Source organism: Cryptotermes secundus, unplaced genomic scaffold, assembly GCF_002891405.2.
Source record: "Cryptotermes secundus unplaced genomic scaffold, Csec_1.0 scaffold548, whole genome shotgun sequence".
Classification (NCBI taxonomy): Eukaryota; Metazoa; Arthropoda; class Insecta; order Blattodea; family Kalotermitidae; genus Cryptotermes; species Cryptotermes secundus.
In genome coordinates this window covers 723,270-745,568 of record NW_019732380.1, presented here as the reverse complement: position 1 = coordinate 745,568, position 22,299 = coordinate 723,270, and the positions used below count along the sequence as shown (strand labels likewise).

Sequence of the window (22,299 nt, the reverse complement as noted above, 5' to 3'; positions counted from 1 at the left end):
TTGTGACAACACATAAATACATGCATTGTAACCTGACATTGAAACATGTCTCTTGAAACACACCCATACATGCTTCCATACTTGCACCAATGTTTATTGGGTTATTATTTTTAAGTCTAATTAAAAAACAGCAAGAAAGAACTGCAATGAGTGGTGCATACAGATCCCGAAAGACATCGCAATAAATGTCCCAACAGACTCAAAAGGATTAAGGGATATAAAAAGGAAACAATGTAAACAGAACAGCACTTTGTTTAGTTTGTACATTTATTACATGAATATACAATACATTGATTTATGATGAAAATTACTTTCTTTTCTACATAATAAGAGATCATTTTACAAAATACATATACTCAGGTCACTTATAACATGCAGCAACATAAATACTGACATAAAATATTTGAAATTTTAAACTTTGCAATATATGTCAGTGTTTTATAGTTTCATAGTTAAAAGGGAATGAGCATGATTTTATCTTGGCATTCAAAAGGTGTGAGGTAATAGCCCTCTGTAACCACAACATACATTTAGTACTAATTACAAACTGTTGTTTTTATTGATTGGTTACCATTATTTGAACACCTGACTAACAAATATGTAGCTTCACTGTTTTTCATCTTCAAGAGGTCTGTACTTTGGAGTTATTAAATAGGGATTTCATAAACTATAATTACACTTAAGATTTTCATCAATAAATTTGTGAATATTATCAATGACAACTTGGAATGTTTACATCTTACTTTTTTTGTCACTAGACAATAAGCAGTTGCATCAGTAACAAATGCCCATGTGTCATTAAAATCTGTTTCACAAAATAATCAAATTTCCATTAATATACTGAGGCAGTAATACAAGAAAAATGGTAGTTCCATGAATTTGTATACACCTTGCACTTTATACCAGTCTAAAACATACTTTGTACATCCATTAAGAATATTTTTTACCTTGAACAAATATAATCTATTTCCTCAACCTTGTAGGCATTTTTCATGTGCTGATCACTAGCGATTTCAAATCTTAGTTTATTGAGGTCTGTACTGATTCTCTAAATACAAAATTGTTGAGGTGGCCTTCATTATGCAACAAGCCATTGTTCCTTTCATGAAGGTTTGTAGATCTGATGTGTCACTGTTGAAAAGGGGAATTCAAAGAAATGAGGCAGGACTCTGAAGTTTCACAAGTATCAGTGTAATGATATCACCAGGAATATTAGGTCACAGATTTTTTAATGGGCAGGTGTTTGGATTTTCAGTTAAAATCAGATACTGTTTAAGCTAACTGAAGAAACTGCAGCCTGTTTCTGCTTCTGTCATAACAGTGTTACATGAATAGTGGGCTGCAGTTCCTCATTAATAATCTCATTACGAATGGATGGTGTGAGTAATATTTCTAATGCAATAATCATACAAATAAGCCATAGAAATATTTGAAAAGTACATACAAAGAGTTGTTACCTAACTAAACACCTTCACATCATAGATCTGTACTGAAAATAGTCTGATGGAAGTCATGCATCAGAATTACTTTATGTAAACCAGTTATGAATATTACTGATTGCCGTAGCTAGGCAGTAGGTAGTTGCCGGCTTCCCACCACAGTGACCTGGATTCAATCTCAAGTCAGGATATGTGGGATTTGTGGACAGAATGGCACTGGAGCACGTTTTCTCCAAATACTCCAGTTTCCCTTGCCAATTCTCATTCCACATCCCATCATCAACACTGTAGTCTTGACACTGACAGCATTGTAAAATAATCAAATTTAAAGTTCCTCTCAGTGACAACAGATTTGAGTGCTAAAGTGAGGAAAACCATAAGCAGAGGAAATTTAACACTGATGTAATTAGGATGGCATCATAGGCACTGAACACTAAATAAGGGAAAATCATAAATAATGGAACACTATTACGGATTCCACTGCATATATACAACAACACAGATATACTTAACATGCAGCTGGGTTTTCTGTAAATATTGAGATTATGTCATATCATGAATTCAGTTACACTTAGGGCAAAATTTATTATTAGAATTCTGCTTTTCGTGTTATATTAGGTATGATCTGAAAACTGTAACTTGTACAGAATTTCATTCAAGAAATTCAGCACACAGAAACCATTCAAAAGATAATAAAATGCATAGTGAAGTGGGCAGAGAAGGAAGAGTAACAAAAATATAATTAAGTTAATTTAACTTTGTTCTAAAAATTAGTTTACAGCATGAAATACATACTCCTTGAACTAGGCTGAAATACTACCATCACGGTTGTATTATATAATTGTTTTTTAATATTCATTAATATTTTTGTTACAGCAAGACCATGAAGTGATTCAGGTGTGAATAACTATAATCAGATAAATGTTATGGGTTACACTGAAGACATCTGAACTTGATTCCAGTCCGTAATATTTTCTGTGAAACTGCTATAGCACACAGAGATACTGGGTTTTCGGACTTTGTCCATCATCCGGATTCTAAATAACTAAGAAAAACACGTTTTGGAAACTGCATCTGTGATTGGGCTCTTTCTAAGGGACCCAACAGAGTAGGTGTCTTCCCTCACCAGAGGACAGAAACAGATCCAGTTTCCGAAACATGTTTTTCTTAGTTATTTACAATCCGGATGATGGACAAAGTCCAAAAACCCAGTATCTCCATGTGTTATGCACCATTGTCAGAACCCTATAGTATCTACTTGCTATAGCACAGTTACAGAAGATGTGAGATTTCCAGTTCTCATTGCACCGAATATAAAGATAGATTTACTTGGGTGTGATACCATGTAGTTTCCTAGACAGATACAATTTTGGAGAAATCTACTTCTTGCATCTTTTACCCTGAAGTTAGAAGGAACAACTTTCTCCAAAATGCTGGTATGTATGTACCCAAGTACACTTCATCACATTCCTAAAAATTGTATTCCTCAGTTATGAAAAACATTTGTGTCTATTGCTGAATAAATACCAAGAGTTATACATAAATAATGAGACTTTAACAAGTGTGTTCTAGGTTCTCATGAACGCAAAGTAAGTTTTGGAATGCCATGTGTACACTAACACATACTCCCCAAAGTATATTGCTCTGNCTTGAACTAGGCTGAAATACTACCATCACGGTTGTATTATATAATTGTTTTTTAATATTCATTAATATTTTTGTTACAGCAAGACCATGAAGTGATTCAGGTGTGAATAACTATAATCAGATAAATGTTATGGGTTACACTGAAGACATCTGAACTTGATTCCAGTCCGTAATATTTTCTGTGAAACTGCTATAGCACACAGAGATACTGGGTTTTCGGACTTTGTCCATCATCCGGATTCTAAATAACTAAGAAAAACACGTTTTGGAAACTGCATCTGTGATTGGGCTCTTTCTAAGGGACCCAACAGAGTAGGTGTCTTCCCTCACCAGAGGACAGAAACAGATCCAGTTTCCGAAACATGTTTTTCTTAGTTATTTACAATCCGGATGATGGACAAAGTCCAAAAACCCAGTATCTCCATGTGTTATGCACCATTGTCAGAACCCTATAGTATCTATTTGCTATAGCACAGTTACAGAAGATGTGAGATTTCCAGTTCTCATTGCACCGAATATAAAGATAGATTTACTTGGGTGTGATACCATGTAGTTTCCTAGACAGATACAATTTTGGAGAAATCTACTTCTTGCATCTTTTACCCTGAAGTTAGAAGGAACAACTTTCTCCAAAATGCTGGTATGTATGTACCCAAGTACACTTCATCACATTCCTAAAAATTGTATTCCTCAGTTATGAAAAACATTTGTGTCTATTGCTGAATAAATACCAAGAGTTATACATAAATAATGAGACTTTAACAAGTGTGTTCTAGGTTCTCATGAACGCAAAGTAAGTTTTGGAATGCCATGTGTACACTAACACATACTCCCCAAAGTATATTGCTCTGTGGATGTTATATTTTAGCGTCCTGTTACACTGATTCATGTCCATGGTTTATGCTAACCGTCTTACAGTGTATACACTTTTTCACCTTATTCTTCACTTTCACACCACATGTTTCAGCACTAATGTGCCATCCTCATGTGTCTTTATGCACGTTAAACTATTGTACTGCATGCCATGATGTCTTCATTTTAAAATGACTAAAATCTGTATTCGTCATGTGTCGATGAATTCTAAATAATAAAACTTTTCAGGATTCATCCTACGTTGCACTCAAACACATGAATTACACCAATCCTCTTTTATGTGAGCATTTTTCCTACATACATTTGTGTATCGTGTTCTGTGTTGTGTTTTGCTCCTGTTACTGCATGCGTTGTGCATAAAGACACCTGAGGATGGCACATTAGTGCTGAAACATGTAGTGTGGAAGTGAAGAATAAGGTGAAAAAGTGTATACACTGTAAGATGGTTAGCTCTGTGGATATTTATCACATTTTGGTATCTATAAATGTTCCCATTATACCACAAAGATATTCTACTACAAAAGTATATATACAGCTTAAAAATTAATACCATTTCACATAAAAGTTGAGATATGAATGGAAGTTTTCTTAAAAAAAAAAGTCTTTTAACAGTTTTGATTAAATCTTGTTTATAAACATTGTCATCTTAAATATCAATGCACAATCCACACATCCCAAGAAAATGAATTTACATGACATACATTTGTTTTTACTCTTAACAATTTTAACTGATGTTTTGTGTCATTTATTTCTGAACAGCAGTCACATGAGTTAGTGATAAAACTAAGGATGAACTATAAACAAAAAAATTGCTACAAACATCTGGGGGCTTTGTACCTGCACCCCAGTGATCATGGGTATAAAAGTATCATGCTTTAGCAGCAGTATCCCCACAGAACCATTTATTTTCCCAAGAACAACATATAACACATGGGGAAGGAACGAAAGAATAACACAGTGCTCAAGAATTTGGAATTAACAACAGTATTTTTCAGATGGGTTTCTCAGCAGTGTTTGTATAAACAAGTGAATGTTTAAAATCTCTATATAGTATACTCTGCAATTTGTAACAACATTCATAGTGTAAAATTTGTAAATAAGCACGTGCTGAATATATCAGTGATCAATTCTACATTCATTATCAATACTGTAATTTCTTTTCATGTTTATTTTGTATTTCTTAGTTGGCAGTGCAGGGCCAGTCAACATTACTGCTGCCACTGGAACCCGGCAATCATAACTATACTTCAAGTACTATGTTTCTGGACATTATCCATCGTCTCGTCCATTTTTAAAAAACCATCCTGTTTATATTTTAAAACACAACATTTCAGAGACTGAATTCTGTCCCTGTCCTCAGGTAAAACCTACTCAGTTGGGTCCAATAGATAGAGCTAGCCCCTATCTCCAGACAAGACGATGGATAATGTCCAAAAACATAGTGCTTGTAGCAATTTACCATCGTCACAAACTTTTAGATCTTATAACTATGCTTGTTCTCACAGTGTCATTATACAAAAATTATCCAAGCTGTGACCTTACTTTATATTAACTGGCGCATACAGTCTATTCTGACCATCACCAGATGGAAAACGTGACTGCTAAATAACAGTTAATGTCCCAAATTTAAAATAAACTTACGGTTCTAGCAGTATCGATATAATGTTATGTGTAATGTTCTCCGTATGATGATGGTCAAAATAGGCTGGAATATGTCATGAAATTAACCATATTTGTGAAATAATGTTTGTGTGATTGTTATACAGAGTAGTGAGTTAAAACTACTTCAAACTTCATCATATCCAAACAGGATATGTATCCATATGTATATAAAATGCTTAGTACTTAAATATTATTCAAAACATGGAAAATCTGGAAATATCTGATGGGTAGTTAGTTGCAAAGTGTATGCAGACTGCAGATATAGGGGTACCCTTTTTGTTACTGGGCCATATATGTCAAGTGTAACTGGTTTCAGCTTCATTATATAGCGAGGACATTTTTATATTAGGAATTTCTGTTGTAATAGATTTTTAGTATTACAAATTTAAATTTCTGCACACCTCATTGAGTTCATCACAACTCTATCTTCCTTATCATACAACATAATAACTTACAACTATTACTATCTTTATAAATATATACCACTTACTGAACTGGAACACACCATTTTCCATGAAGTGCATAAAAATATGTGCTTCACTCAATATTGTGGTTTAAATATTAAAATTTACTGCTCTGGAAGGTGTAATAAGCCATTGTATTTAATTTCTGAGAAAAGCACAGATCCTCAGATTTTTAATATCATGTGACATGGAGTTTATTTGGGTAAATACCCACTGAATTTTTTTCCTAAGGTTTCATAATATGGGTACAGACCCTGAGACTTCATTAAGAAGAATAGTCACCATAAATATCTATGCTATTATATGAAACAGGATTTTATTCTTCAGTCTGGGGCCCTTGTAAGTGAGCTCCCTTCAGTCATTTGCCCTGTTTTAAACAAAAGTCTCTTGGCAGGACAAAGTATTTCATGTAAATGTGTTTCATACTAGATACTAGATACTAGCAATGCAGGAATAAAGTAACAGTGATACATTAATGCTTCCTGTTTTTACAGAACAAGTGTTAAAAATAATATTACTGAGCAAGAGCTGGATAAGTAGAGTTGTTCTGTAACTACGATTCAACCACTACAAAAGTGATTATTTCATTACTCTATTTTATATTTTGGCAGTGAATGAAGTTTCCTGTAAATATCATACAAACCTTTACTTTCTTGTTTTCTTCAGTGCCAAACAGGAACCCACAGTAGAAGGTACAAACACTGGACCACACTAGTCAGACAACAGACGAAGCAGGAGACATGGGTTGTTACGCAATGGTGGTGGGTGTTGCTGCTGCTGCATTTGTGGAAGTTCATCCACCCATTTCTGTCAGGACTCATTCTGCTTTAAAGGGTTCTTTCTGACCTGACAAACACAAGATCTGTATGTAACTCAGACACGTTTGTAAGTATAAAGGATATGGAAAGACTAGTCATAGTACATTATACTCCTGAGTATCTGTGCTAATAAATGGGGGGAAAAATGCATAAAGAAAATAAAGATCAAGGTTTCAGGTGTAATCATTAGATCAAGATGACTGCTGAACACAGAAATTCAGAAATGTGTGCATAGTGTCTGATTTGTTTGATTACTTCAAAAACCGTAACACTTTGAAAGAAAGTGTACTCAATATAAAATGTGAATCAGCGTTTGTTCAAGACATTTTTTGTTCCAGTAAATATTTAGTGAGTTACATTCAATACCTGCAGAAAGGTATGAAGTTATTTAATGCCACTGTCCATATTGAGAAATATTCATGTAAACTGACCAGTCCAAGTGAAAACTGAAATGGTTAATTTTTTTTTAAATTCTCCAATATCAGATTTCACAAAAACTGACTACCAGTTCTAAGATTGTTTCACGTGTACAGATGAGATGGAATAAGTAAACTTAACAGGCCCTCTACAGGGTTCAGATGTCCCTCAAAAAGCCCACAGATACGCTCAAACTGTATAATTCACACATACTGCTAATTGGGAAAATATGTAACAGGAAACCATACAAGTGGTTCAGTAACTGACTGAATGATCGAAGTCATATTACACCAAGAAAACCACCTTTACACTGCTGAAAAACCTCACACCTCACATAGTATAAACTGAGAGGAGGGGTATTAGAGCACTGAAATTTTTCAGGATGAGATTGACAGGACAGGAATTGCCATTATATGCAGATTTATATGGACTTTGTTATGCATGTCTTGCAAGTTTCTTACACATGTCCAATTTTATCTGATCTTTCTCAAGGACAGGAAGAACTGAAGTATTTCACAAGTATGAGGATTGGAAGATCAGAACCAGCCCTGCTGCAAAGCAAAAAATAAACAAAATACAACCAATATTTGATATATAATTAGAAACATTATTCTGCCATGTTATTTATTATTTGTTTATATTTTCAATAATATGAATCCCTACTAACTGAATCAGGGTGCATTATATAAAAGGACTAATACCTGTATTCCAAATCCAGTGAATGAATTACAGAAAATACAGTATATAGAGTCCTCGGGCTTTACATTAATTTGTAGCTAGGGTGTTCACAATATGCTGAAGTAGGCTGTCTTGCAGATATTTCTCTCATATCTAACTAAAGCAGCCTGGCACCAATATTTATGCTTGCGGGCCACAAGGCAGTGGGGACCTACAAACACACAGGCCTTTGCCTTGAAGATGGAAGAAGCCATGTTCTTCAAAATGGCATCAAACTGGCCCATTAAAATGCAGTTTCATAATTTTATAAGAGATATAAGATACATAAAATTTAAACTGAATAAAATGTGTTTATTACAAAATGAGTACTAGAAAAGGGGAAGGCACTTACCAGTGCAGAGAAAACATATATTTGACAGAAGACAATACCACTTATTTCAAAGTTCTAGCTCTAAATTCTGCCACTGTTAATAAACATTTCTCCCTACACTCAATTAAAATACAGCTCTCCACCCCCAACTCAAAACATACGAGTACATTATTCTTTTCTGGGTTGTCTGCCAAGGAAAAAAAAAAAAGACAATTCATTCCCATTTTATTCTATAATGTTCCATTCAGGTAATACCTAAACTATCAAATGAGTTACCAAGCGAGTTATCTCAGGAACTAATTCTGATGACTTTGTACTGGGAAAGTCACGCTCAAATCTCTGCTGGCACACTGCTTGTTCCGAAGTTATGGTTTTCTTCAGTTCCTCCAGACACATGCCAGGATAGTACCTTAAATTAATCGTGACTGCTTCTTTCCACATCCTTTCTAATTTATTATTCATGATTATTTGACATTGTACAGTCTAAGTTACTGGAAGCATTGGTAAATAAACTATCTACCACTTGACGCTACAGCCCTGGGTGAGCCTTGGCCTCCTCTACAACCAGTCTCCACTGCCCTGTTAAAGAAACTGTAGATACTAATTTCATGACCCTGAGTGGCTTTCACAGTAAATTTGATACTTTCTTTCCTCTCTGGATTCCCCTCCCCTACACTATTCATGACATATGAAGTGTTAAATACCCTTGGCTATCAAATGTATATAAATTATGAACAAATAAAAATGACTTTAATTATTTCTTGCATCCTGTTGTGTATTTAATCAATATTAGAGTTAATTTCACTGACCACACAGCATGTTTTTATTATTGTCACACTACATGTTTCGACCTCAAGAGGTTATCCTCAGGTGTACGAACACAGTTGCACAATTTTTTAAATTTTAACTTTTAACATTTGGAATAGTATTTTTAACTTGTATTTTATAAGAAGAAACTTGACATATATTATTGAGCGTAGACCTGAACAGGATACAGGATCGAAATAAGTGGAAAAAAGATGTGATTGCATGTGATTGTGCAACTGTGTTTGTACACCTGAGGATGACCTCTTGAGGTCGAAACATGTGGTGTGACAATAAAAACGTGTTGTGTGGTCGGTGAAATTAACTCTAATATTAAATTAAAATAAATTTGTTTTTGTTACAATCTATATATGATATATCCACAAATTCAATAGGAAAGTGAAACGACATCTATTTTTGTTTAAACCCTTCCATTACATTGAGAACCCAGCATAAATTAATCATAATTACATAACCTGGTCAATTTTTGTGAAAATTCTCTTACAGTTTCAACTTCAAATGCCTGAAACTTATCAAACATTTCAAAATTTGTAGAATGTAATGTAAATACTATATCAAATTTAACATATTCAAATATCAACAATTTTTCATTATCATGAAACTGGAAATAAATGCACTGTGACACAATTAAAATGATACTGGCTCTGAATATGTATTTTTGGGTAGCGTGGTTGAGGCACTATGCTACAAGCCAGAAGGTTGCGGGATCAAATCCCAATGAGATCCTTTGATTTTTTTCAATTTACCTAATCATTCCAGCCGCACTATGGCCCTGGGTTTGACTCAACCTCTGACAGAAATGAGTATCAGGAATATTCTTGGAATATTCTTGTGGGTAAAGGGCGGCCAGTGCTTAGGGCTGACAACCTTGCCACCATCTATGAGCCGACTGTCTAGAAAATGTGGGAACCTCAACATCTCACAACCCTATGGGCCTCCACGGCCCATTACACGGATACCTTTACTTTACCTATGTATCTTTAAAGTGACAGAATTTGTTCAAGTTGGGTATCACAGTTGCTCATTCTGTACAAGTCACACAGATCCATGCTTACAAAATGGTTACATACAACTACATACAAGTTATTTCCTTTCAGTCTTCACTAAGAGGATGACACCACTTCGTTACCAATGGGCTAGAGACTCTTACTTGAAGCGGTACACAGCTAAGCCATGACCTTGAAGTGGGCATGTCTCCCGACAGCTGCCATGTGTCAGTTTCAGCTGAGTAGCACTCTATCGTGTCATGGTAACGATCCCATCCCTCCTCGCCACCCAGTACAAAAATACGATGATCTATGACTGCTACTCCTAAAAGGATCAAGTAATGGCATAGATTACAGTACACATGCACTGAATTATTGTTACACCTTCACTAAAGGTTGCCAGTGGTCCCTACTTCTCTAACATCCATTTTATTATTTTCTTCTCATCTACATCTAGGTCTTTATAGTCATCTCTTTCTTCCGAGCTTTCCCATCAAAACCCTGTAAGATTTCTACTGCAGGAACACAGCAGAAAGCGTAGTTAGGGAGATGCTCTCAGCAACACACAATCCAGATGCAATTACTAGACAGACAGCCAAATCCATGCAGCCCATGCTAGCCACAGTCTTGTCATACAAGTAATACTGTTCCACCATTAAGAGGTAAGGGTCTGGTGAGGCAGATTTATTGGTACAAAATTGTAGGATACATATAGAAGAGATTTAAATTAGGGTAGAACCATCTAATGTTCCTCAATTTAAAGGTTATCCCTCATTTCGCATCCAATTTCAATTATCCTAAGTCAACATGTTTAGTGTTGAATTTCCTTCACTTAAGATTATTGTGAGATCATTGTTCAAATCCACTGCTCCCCCACAAAATAATCAAAAACAGGAATTTCACTGCAGTTCAATTCTTGGCTCAGGAATAGGAAGAAGAAGCATTTATGTAACATTCTACTTACATAAAAATTCTACTCAAAAACTTCCCTGCATTTTATGGAACCCAAAGGTTCACTACCATGCTCACGAGAGCCCTCCACTGTCCCTATCCTGAGCCAGATCAATCAAGTCTAAGTTCCATTTTAATATTGTCCACCCACCTACATCTTGGTCTTCCTAGTGGTATCTTTTCTTTTGGCTCTCCCACCAATATCCTATATGCATTCTTCTTCACCCTCATTCATGCTATATGCCATGCCCATCTCATCCTCCTTGACTTGATCATTCTAATTATACTTGGCGAAGAGTAAAAGCTATTGATTCCACAACAAAAATATCCAACTGGTCAATTATCAAGTCTGCTTTGTTTATCCAATTAATAACTTGTTATAAAATGATGGCACATCTTTACCACTGGTATTGCAAAAAATGTACTATGCGTACCTGGCCTGTACCTCCTTTCACACATGGACGCCTTGAACTCCCACATGTTGGACTGGACATCATAGCGTTCAACCTTGTTGGTGTTTTCTGTTGATGCATGCCATCCTCCTGTGCAATGCACAAAATTAGATACATCACTTTCTCTTCTTTAATCCTTAAATCATTAATTTCTGAGCCTCAGTCAAATAACTATTACGAATACTTCACCAACAACATAGATGTAACCATCCAAAACACAGGCTGATGAACCACTTCGGGGAATCAACATTGGTGCCAGTTCTGTCCAGGTGTTTAGACGAGGGTCATACCGCTGCACCAGTTCAATTCCATCACCATCCTCTAGAACTGCTCCACCTGACATGAAACAACTGATATGTGTTTATGATACTGTATTCAGGAAGTATACAGTTAAAATTAATATATTACTGAAATGCCATATTTGTATCATTCTTTTCTTGAATACTTGCATGAAAAGGTAAATGTTATCGTCTATAAAGTTGTACAGGTGCACAGAACTGTTCCTATGATCCCATTTCTGACTGACTTGAGATTCAATTCGTGACAGGGGCAAGAAATGTTTCTCTTCTCCACAGCATCCAATGAGAACTGGGACTTCTTTCCCCAGGGGTAAAGCAGCTGAAGCATGAAGCTCACCACTCACTTCCATTTAGTGCCAAGGTTAACTATGCACAAAACTATTTGTTCACTCCCCATACTTTTGCCATTGTGTCATACTTAAGCATAGGGACAACTGTAACTCTACCATTTCTGGCAAGTTTTGCTGTACATTTACCTTCTATCCCCTCTACTTCATTTCACCACTAGCATTTTATGCCTGTACTTTTACATAAGTATAGTCACGTGCTGGGTGTATAACGCGACAAATAACTTCACCCCTTACTGAATATAGCAAATTTATTCCACTCGCTCTTACAACCACACCATTTACAGTTTCACAACTACTGCTATCTGCAGTATTACAATTACTTGGCCTGCAAATGCTAGACTACAACTGACTGGTTGACTGACTCCCTGGCTAACTCGTAACTCACTGTGAATAGTGTTCACTGCTCCTTATATTTAGCCTCAGCATGGACAAGACAGAAAACAGTTACGTGATAGGTACTGCTGTTGTCTGACGCCGTGTTTGCTGATAGCCTAGCAACACTGTCGGGAGTTGTTTACTGCTGCATAGCAACCACAGCGTCCCGTGTTACGTCACTGCAGGGAGAGAGGTGCCTACCAAGCGTTGCACACTGATGGACGGAGTGGGGGCATGTGATGTCACTCGTGAGAACACAGAGTTCATGCAACACCCACCTCCCACTATGCCATCCACGTCACAGTATTATGCAGCCAGGGTAATTCAGTCACTATAGAGACAAGGCTACAGAACTGAGGAACTAGGGTTGATTCCTCATATGGAATTTTTCTCTTCTCCACAGCAATCTAGACCACTTATCCACTGGGACCCAGAACAAGTGTGGATGTTGTAAAGAGAAAATTCTTGCCCCTGCCAGGAATCAAACTACAAACCACTCTGGTTGCTGTGAAGAAGCAAAAACTCTTGCCCCTACCAAGAATCAAACCATAATTTCAGAAATATGGGCTGGAGTCATAATTATTCTGGAGCAAGAGGGGTTGATATACGTGTAAGAATTTAGAATAAAATTTTATCTGAAAAACCGAAATACTGAAAATGTGCATGTTACATGTATATGCAGAAATCCAACAGGGAAGTTAGTAATATAAACACTGAAGAATGTTGACATAATAATGATTACAGGAATTATAGTAATAAATATATTAATTAGGGGATTAATATCATAACATGTGGCATTTCATACCAGTAACATACAGCATCCCATCATGAGCAACAACAGCTGGACTAGTGACAGCCATCTTCATGGGTGCAATGATGTGCCATGAGTTGGTGTCAGGATCATACCGCTCCACGGAATCCAGGCGAAATGAACCTTCCCAGCCACCTACAGCATATACACTACCATCCAGCATTGCCAATCCTGAAGGACCAAACAGGCTACAGTCAGGCTGTAAGTTATGAATCATTGTTATGAAACTGATATGCCGGTATAATGCACATGCTTACCTAGTTCCGAGCGTGGCAACAACATGGGTGCCATCTCCTGCCACACATCCAGTACTGGGTCGTAGCGCCACACAGAACGAGATGCACTGCCATCTGGAAACTCACCGCCTGCTAGGTATAGCGTGTTTTTCCCTGATGCTACCAGTCCATGTTTGCTGAATATGCAAAATACATTACACATCCAATCAGCATGTTAATAAGGAAGCTTTATATTCTAACATTAATTTGTTTTTATTTAATAAAGTAGTAGTTACAAATTATAAATTAACATTGATTTCAGACTTGCATTTTATAAGAAACTGAACTGGCCTTTGATGCATATGATCAGTACATTATGAGCAGATGTCTTCTCATAGATTTTCTCTTTTTATCTTGTAACACATCTGTATTCTACAAAATTAAAAAAAAAATGGGCATATAAATAAAAAAAATAGGAATTAAGCCTTTGCTTTAACTATATGTAGGTGGCCAACTGGGATGTAACATACTGCTTGTATGGATTTGAGGCTCTTGTGGTGTACCTTCAAACTACACAGCATTACAATTCAGAAGTCCACACTCTTCATGTTGCTTGTATATTCGTTATTATTTTTAACCGTGTGATTCTACCACTCAGCAAAAAACCATTTTTGTTGTGTGTGGGGTGAAATTATCTTAAATAGTATTCAGTCATATGCTACACTTACCATAAGTCATTGGTCAGTGGCCATATTAGACATGAGATATATGATATGCCATAAAATTGTTACATTTTAACACATGAAACATTGTAGGAATTAGGATGTGGTGCTTTAACCTGCAAGGCAAAGTTTCGAACAGCATAAGACTCAAAAAATTATAGTTTAACAACAGAATTGTCTGAAACACTGAGGTTTTTACGGTACCTGACAGCAAACGGCAAACTAGCAAGAGTATGCCACTGGTGAGAAACAGGATCATAACATTCAACTGACCTCAGAACCACCTTGTCGTCTTCTCCTCCCACTGCAACTATTACCTGCACATTTTAATTTTCATATACAGGACCATGAAAAATATATCAACCATGAAATTATTGATATTATTAGGAAGATCTACCTGTAATTTAAATACTTTCATTTTGATGCCACTTTTCAGAATAAGATTTAAGTCTTACAAACTACCAAACACTAGTAGCAGATGTAGGCTGTATGATGATAATAAGAACCAAAGAAAAGAATCTTAAATTTGCAGTCTTTATAACTATATTCCAAAATCAAATGGACTTTGTTTACAACTGTCAAATACACTTTATTTAATAATGCTATCAACACTTTTGTCCTACATGTTTCAACCCAAACTAAATCATCTTCAGGTATTTGTTTTATGATAAGGAAACTACTGACATGTTTCAGTTAAAACTTATTTAAAATTTTGTTTTAATTCTGTAGGGCAGTCAGTATGGCAACTGGCTACAGGCTAGACAACCGAGGGGTCAGAGTCTGAGTCCCAGTAGGGTCAGAAATTTTCTCTTCTCCACATCATCCAGACAGGCTCTGGGGCCCACTCAGCCTCCTATCCAATGGACACCAGGGGCTATTTCTCTGGGGGTAAAGCAACTGGAGCATGAAGCTGACCACTCACCTCCAGCTAGTGACGAGGTCAAGAAAATGTGGACCTATACATCCACTCCCCCATACGTCTTCATGGCGTAGTGCTTAATTTGCACAGGGACAACTTTACATAAATTTAAATGCACTACCAACCAATTACATTCAACATACAATAACTCCATGCCTACGATGAATTCACTTGCATAAACCGTTATATGCAGGTATCGCCATATAGGGAACTCCTGGATGTCTTTATATACACATCTACTTGACTCTATGGAAGACTGGTTGAAATAATTATATCTCATCATGAAACACATAAAGCCATTAGGGCCGCATAGTGTTAAATTAATTCATATCACATAAAATATATCTTTAAACTTGAAAACTTGGGGTTTCATATACCTGTATGGTGCCAGCACTGTTACGGTGTCTGGTACGGGGAGACTGTAGTTCAGCACGCCTGTCAGGAAGCAAATGGAACATCTTGGCTTCTTCCACCAGATGTCGACATTCAGGAGACTGGCGCACCACAGCCTGACTTTCCACACAGTCATGCAGGAAGTAGGGACTCAGTAGAGGCAAACGAACATGTTCCAGCACCTGCACACAGCATCTGATACTACATGGAACTCACAATGGAGTTTGGGTACACACTGCATATCTATATATTGTGACATGACTCCTCAGCGCCAGAAGTGTGCAGTCAGAGAAGCACCACAGAGATGTCCATTGCTAGATAACTGTTGAGTAAACACATTTCCAAGGTTACACTCTCAACAGTGGAAAGTCAGCCGCTACTGTGTAGCAAGTTGCTAGGCATGTTTCCATGACAATGAATATGCACGCAATGACAGGGGAACTGTTAGAAGTGATGATCTCTATTCGGCTTGCTCTGAAGTTGTAAAAGAGGAACTCATATAACTGATATAACTCATTCAGCATTCAGTCATAAGAGGATTCAGAAGGCAGTTCAGTGTTCAGCTGTGGAGTGTTAACCGGCAGACAACGGAAACTGAAGAAGTGACCGACCCGTAAATCAAAACCAAGTCAGTCACAGTGGAAGAGATGACACTCGTAGTCCAGTAAGGAATGGAGCGAATGTTAGGCAGTCATTGATTGTGAGCTGTTTTAATTGATTATAATTAAGAGTGATTGTAATAGGTGGCAATAAATCCAGTCATCCAATCCAGAACCCATTATTATTAGTCACGGAACCCCAGACACATGACAATATGATTAGTCTATGCACTACAGTGTTTGTTGGATTGTGAATTTATGTTGTTTCCATGGAAACCAAATGCAGAGCTAACATCAGTTAGTCATAGTAGAAACAGAAGATTGCAGCAGTAAACAGCAGTGTTTCAGTCAGTACTACAGTGTCAGCCTTCGCTGAGAATGAAACCTCTACAACAATTCTCAAACATCTTGTGCTTTATGCTCCCTGCAGCAGTTAAAAACACCCAATGGAAGAACTTTGAAAATGCATCTCAATAATATAAAATAAAAATGATCACCTTTATGCATCACATGAAGATGCTTATTAAGACTTTAATTGTTTCTTGCATCCTGTTGTGTATTTAATCAATATTAGAGTGAAAAGACGAATGTGATTGCGTGTAATTATACAGCTGTGTTTGTACACCTGAGGATGACCTCTTGAGGTTGAAACATATAGTGTAATAATAATAAAAATATGTTGTATGGTCGGTAAAATTGACTCTAATAATGCTTACTAATGCTTGCTAAGAGTTGACTCAAAATGAAAATGGCACCCCCCACATGTAGCAGTTTTCAATGGGAATGCTGAAAATGACAACTCATGGTACTCCTAGCAAACAGCTTTGATACCCCAGGAGTACTGTTACCAGAATTCGAGAAATACACACCTTATGAAAGTCAGCTCTGCGCTGCTCGGGATTGTGGTTGAACCATCGTATAACAGCCTGGAATACAACTTCCTCACGCTCCACCTGCAGCTCATCACTGCTTATGAATTCTACCAACTTTGTTGATGATAAGCCTAGGAACTCTTCTCCGTGACCAACATCCCAGAAATTCCTGCAAGGAATTACAGTCCCTATAGTGTTTAAAATATACTAATTTACTATATTTTGAAAAGATTAATGAAAGTCAATTTCATGTAAAGTACTGGGTTAAAATGCCACCAATGTGAATAAGAAAGTAAAATCATGGGACTCCTTTTAGTACAGATCCCAGTATCAGCATTCATCAAAATTCATTGAGCAGTTTCACAGATGAAGCATGTCAACGGATAGATGACTTACCCTGTGTGAGTTCACTTCCTGCAAACAACACATAATAAAATGTCCTGTGAAAATATAGAGGGTTTAGTTTTCAAAATCAACAGTGGCAATTGTTACAGTTTACAAAGTCATTTTATTATTGAATATGTGAATGAAGGCTACAAGTGGGTGAACAGGAGATTACGTAAGTGCAAATACCAGTAAATTAAAGTTTAACGTATGATGATATAGCACTATTCTACACTAGGAGTGACAGGGTCTGACACAATCTTGTGCTAGCTCTAATGCACAGAACAGGAGCACATGGCCACCTGCCAGGCAGTGACTGCACTGTTGGCATGAACTGGTGATAAAAGTCTTACTTTTCTGGTGCCCATTTCTTCAGGAAAAAATAAAATCCAGGGTGAAACAAATTATTCTCTACGTAAGATTCGAGTCCGTTAGCACTGCTCACGCTGGTTAACTCGTGGATTTCTTCTTTTTTCTTCTACCCCATAGATAGAGGCGATACGTTCCTCCAAAATGTCGGTTAACACAATATCTACACAGTGCCACATCCCAGAAGACTGTTTATTCTCTGTTCACTCTCTCTTATTCATATGCAAGATACTCTACACCACAGTTCCTCAACCTCCAGGCTGTGGCCCGGTACCAGGCCGCAGTCTGACAAAGGTTGAGAACCACTGCTCTACACTGTTCTAAAATAACATCATTAATAATTAACAAACTCCAGGAAGCAGAGTCCTTCCTAAAAAGCTAACTAACAGTCTCCCATCTATTGAAGAAATTCCCCACCCTTCATGGAACCTGAAGGTTCATTACCATGTTGACAAGAGCTGAGCACTAGTCCGTATTCTGAGCTAGATGAATGTAATCTACACCCTCCCAACTAATCATCAATATCCTCCTTTCTACACCTAGGTCAACCAAGCAGTCTCTTCCCTTCATATTTTCTGACCAAGTCTGTATGAATTCCTTATAGCGCTCATGCATTCTACATGCCAAGTCAATATCACCCTCCTTGACAATAATATTTTGAGAGAAGCTTCTCATTATGCACGTTTCTCCAGCCTCTTATTACTCTGTCCCTCCTAGGTCCACATGTTTTCACCCACCATTCTGTTTTCAACACCCTCAGTCTTCCTTCAAGATAAAAGACCACATTACACACTCATACAGAAAATAGGTAAAAGTAGTTTTGTGAAACACTATTTACAAAAGAAAATAAGTTTATTTATTTGACAAAAAATAATGAATTTGCATGGAGATGGGTGTAAACATAATTTACATGGAGATTGGTGTAACTCAGCTCATCTGAAGATATAGGCAGCAGAGGCAATCATTTTGGACAAGAAATGACAAGTCACAACAAATTAAACAACAGTCCAGATACCAGTTCTTAGGAACAACTTATCCCCAAATGCCCCATACAAATTACGAAGAATACCATTTTACAGAGAAAATAATTTTATTTTCAAAATATTGTACATGCCTTTTTTGTGTGTGCAAATCTTCCCTTTTGTGAAATCAGTAAGCTAAAAAATATGTTGTGTGGTTCTCTCTGTTAAGTGCCTCATTCACAAAACTTACTTCACAGTGTTGTTACTGATCAATTATGTGAATCTTCTAAGACGCAACTTACTCTAATGTATACTGTCTGGTCCTAATCTGGAGATCAGTGCAGGCATGTGTCTCAGCAAAGCAATGGATACCAACGCAGTTAGTAGTATCCATGTGTCGTTCTAAGAACAGACAGGCTGCAGCCTTCACAGGTAACACCTGCAGTAGGTTGGCAGCTGATAACAGTGATTGAACGTTAGTTCGAGTGATCACTATTGTGCTAGTATAGGCAAATTCCAGCAACAGTTCCATCGTTGCTGACTCGACACCATTAACTGCTACAACTGTCTGCCGAGACTCAGCCAGTTTGTTCGTGAACATGGCCTGAAAGAAAATTCACTAGTTTTCCTTAATATGCACATACGTAAATTTGCAGAACGGTATTCAGAGTCTGAAAAATGTCAAAAACTGGAGGAAACATTAAGAGGTTCTTAATGCAACATCACAACTAAATACAATATAAAGACTAAAAAGTTTAAAAAATCTCACCTTAAAATATGGGCTAAATGAAGCCAAAACATTTCTGTGAGCAGGAAATTTTACTCCATCAACAGATAATGCTACATCACAGAACTGACCATCCTTTCTTAATTCATTTAAGCCCAACAGGATCTGCCAAAGATAACAGAAAGAGAAATAAAAAAACTTGCTTTATTTACTTTATTTCATCATGGTCTGTATTTTGATGCTGTCAACAATTCAGACTATACTCACACAGCATCAAATTATAGGATGGTTACAAAACAGTGAATGGGAAGAGATGGGGAATAAAATTTGCGGTACTATTCTGACATTTGCCTGGAGAAACTGCAGGAAACCATGAAAGCTACACTCAGGATAACAGGTTCTCAGATCAAGATTTGTACTCAGGATCTCCCAAATATGAAGCAGGAGTGCTCCTAGTTATATGTGGTGTTTAGTTCTTTTGTACATTGGTAAGGTGATAAGCTGGGTTGCGTAAACTGGATTGTTCAGTGTTATAACTAGTGCATTGTTTGCAAAATTCTTAGGCCATGCCATAGCTCAAGCGGTTAGTCAGTTGCTTCCCACCGTGGTGGCCCGGGTTCCATCCCAGGTCTGGTTAAGTTGGATTTGTGGTGGACAAAGTGGCACTGGGGCGGGTTTTCTATGAGTACTTCGGTTTCCCCCTGCCAATCTTCATTCCACAAACTGCTCCAAAATCACCCTCACCTATCTTTTTGGCTGGTACAATAGGCCAGAAGTGGCCGCAGTACAAGGGACTTAGTCCCACCCCACTAGCAATAAAAAAATACAAAATTCTTACTCAGTGACAAGTTAAGAAGGTTGATAAATCAGAATGGTTTATGTTAAGTCTACAAATTGTATGTTAACCTCAAATTTTTCTATGTCTGGTCACAGAAATGTAAAGCTAGTTCCATAGTATTAGCCATTAAGGATAATGATAGCATTTAAAACAATAAAAAGGTACAATTCAGTACATCATATACATCTCTGTCAAGAACCAAAATGTTAATTATATAACATACAAAACTGAATATTCATGTATGAAGCCTCGTGTATCATGAGGACAGCCTATAACAATCCTCAGAATTACTGGATTTTTCGACCCTGTCCATCACCTGATACTCTAGAAGCTAGGAAACACGTTTTGAAAATTTGGATCGGTTTCTCTCCTCAGGTGACAGAGAGCGGGAAGAAGACACCTACCCTGTTGGGTCCCTTAGAAAGTGCTAACCTCCATCACACCACTGTCAGAACCCTTTAGAATCTATTCAGGCTATAATAAGCTTACTGACTTCAATCATCAGTAAATTCATAAACCAAGATTAAGGGTTAAAGCACTATGCAACTGAAAGCATTATCATAAGAAAGCTCTGTATGTCCATGCAGTTCATTTTGAATCAATTTTATTAAGCTGTCCCTGTGTTTAAATAATTAAGCATCATGTCATGATGACACAGAGAAAAGAACAGGTATTGACCTTGGCACCAGACAGAGGTGAGTGGTCAGCTTCACACTCATTACCCAGTGGATTGAAGGTTGGGTGCCCTTCAGAATCGATCTGGATGCTGTGAGGTAGAGAAAAACTTATTGCCCCTACTGGAAATCTAACCCCTGGCCATTCCACACATACCCTGTCCAGATAGTGACTGATCTACTCCAGCTCTTGAGTGGATATTAAAATGTACGTAAGCCCAAAATTAACTTTTATTTTGTATCTTCTTCCCCCATGATTACTGAAAAATAATGTACAATATATTGGAAATGGAAGCTCTTAGCGGTCATGATTGAAAAATGTAATTTACCTCTTTTGCATGTGCTGTTTCAATAAATTTATACTCGTCAGTAGAAGGTCCATCAGGGCTGTCGGCTGCTGAACTTGTGTCGCTGTCAATACTCGGTTTGCGCTGCCTACTGTTATACGGCAAGCGATTGGTTTGAACGCTGTTGTCGCCTCCTAAAATTGACTGACCTATAGGTGCTAATAACATTATTACCTTGCGTCGCGGTAAGTACTTTATTTCATATGTGCAGATAATCGCTATTCTGTTAAAACTATAAACTATACTTCTGATTCTCCCATTGTATGTCACTGCAAGGTTAAACTTAACCCAGACCATTTATCTGAGGAGACACCACAACGAACTGAACCGGATACATTTCTATGCACTTGCACATGGTTAAATTCAAACAAAAACGTCATGCATATTCCCATAAACCATAGTCTGCCAGTAATCCAATGATTATAGGAACTTCCGTTTGCTAACAATTGGCAGAGACAATAGCACAGATCAATTGCCGTCTATGGCATCCTGATAACGCGATGCCAGCCACAGTCAGAGATTACAGATTACTAAGCAGCTTCGAAGACAGTGGACGCGGTTCTTGATCTTCNCTGTGTTGCCCGCCAATAGCATTGAGTTGCATACCCCTGTTCTTGATTGGGCCACCATGTTTGGTAATTCGTGCGCCCAGCGAATGTTAAGACACGCGTGATGACAATCTAACCAACAGATAATGTTTTCTAATTGTCAGAGAGTTACAATATTCCGCATAATGTTGCGCGAAACATAAGATCTAGCCCCTTTTTTAATAATGTCTTGATAAAGCTATCCCTATCAGAGGCCATAAAGGCACACAGGGTTGTGAGATGTCGAGGCTGCCACATTTTGTCTTGGCAGTCG

At 37.3% G+C, this 22,299-nt stretch overlaps 1 protein-coding gene across 2 annotated transcripts; it reads right to left on the bottom strand.

Annotated features, from left to right (window-relative positions):
• Positions 1–6,077: 6,077 nt before the first annotated feature.
• On the bottom strand, positions 6,078–21,982 carry LOC111867596 (kelch-like protein 12). 2 transcript variants are annotated; one of them, XM_023857584.2, is made up of 12 exons: positions 21,421–21,982; positions 19,622–19,744; positions 19,155–19,456; positions 17,135–17,306; positions 15,651–15,848; positions 14,559–14,671; positions 13,675–13,829; positions 13,412–13,588; positions 11,772–11,918; positions 11,565–11,672; positions 10,344–10,504; positions 6,078–6,926 (listed from the first exon to the last, which is right to left on the bottom strand). In XM_023857584.2, the coding sequence occupies exons 1-12, from the start codon at positions 21,733–21,735 to the stop codon at positions 6,903–6,905; spliced, it is 1,995 nt and encodes a 664-aa protein (XP_023713352.1). In that variant the 5' UTR covers positions 21,736–21,982; the 3' UTR covers positions 6,078–6,902. The 2 variants fall into 2 exon arrangements, with proteins under 2 accessions (XP_023713352.1, XP_023713351.1); XM_023857583.2 differs by having other exon boundaries at positions 6,078–6,931; positions 21,421–21,981.
• Between the last annotated feature and the right edge of the window lie 317 nt (positions 21,983–22,299).

Coding starts and splice junctions, on each gene's coding strand:
- LOC111867596 (XM_023857583.2), bottom strand. CDS start 21,735: ATGGTCTGGGTTAAGTTTAACCTTGCAGTGACATACAATGGGAGAATC. Junction 19,745..21,420: donor AAACAGCACATGCAAAAGAG/GTAAATTACATT, acceptor TATCTTTGGCAG/ATCCTGTTGGGCTTAAATGA. Junction 14,672..15,650: donor ACAGTGCTGGCACCATACAG/GTATATGAAACC, acceptor TAAAATGTGCAG/GTAATAGTTGCAGTGGGAGG.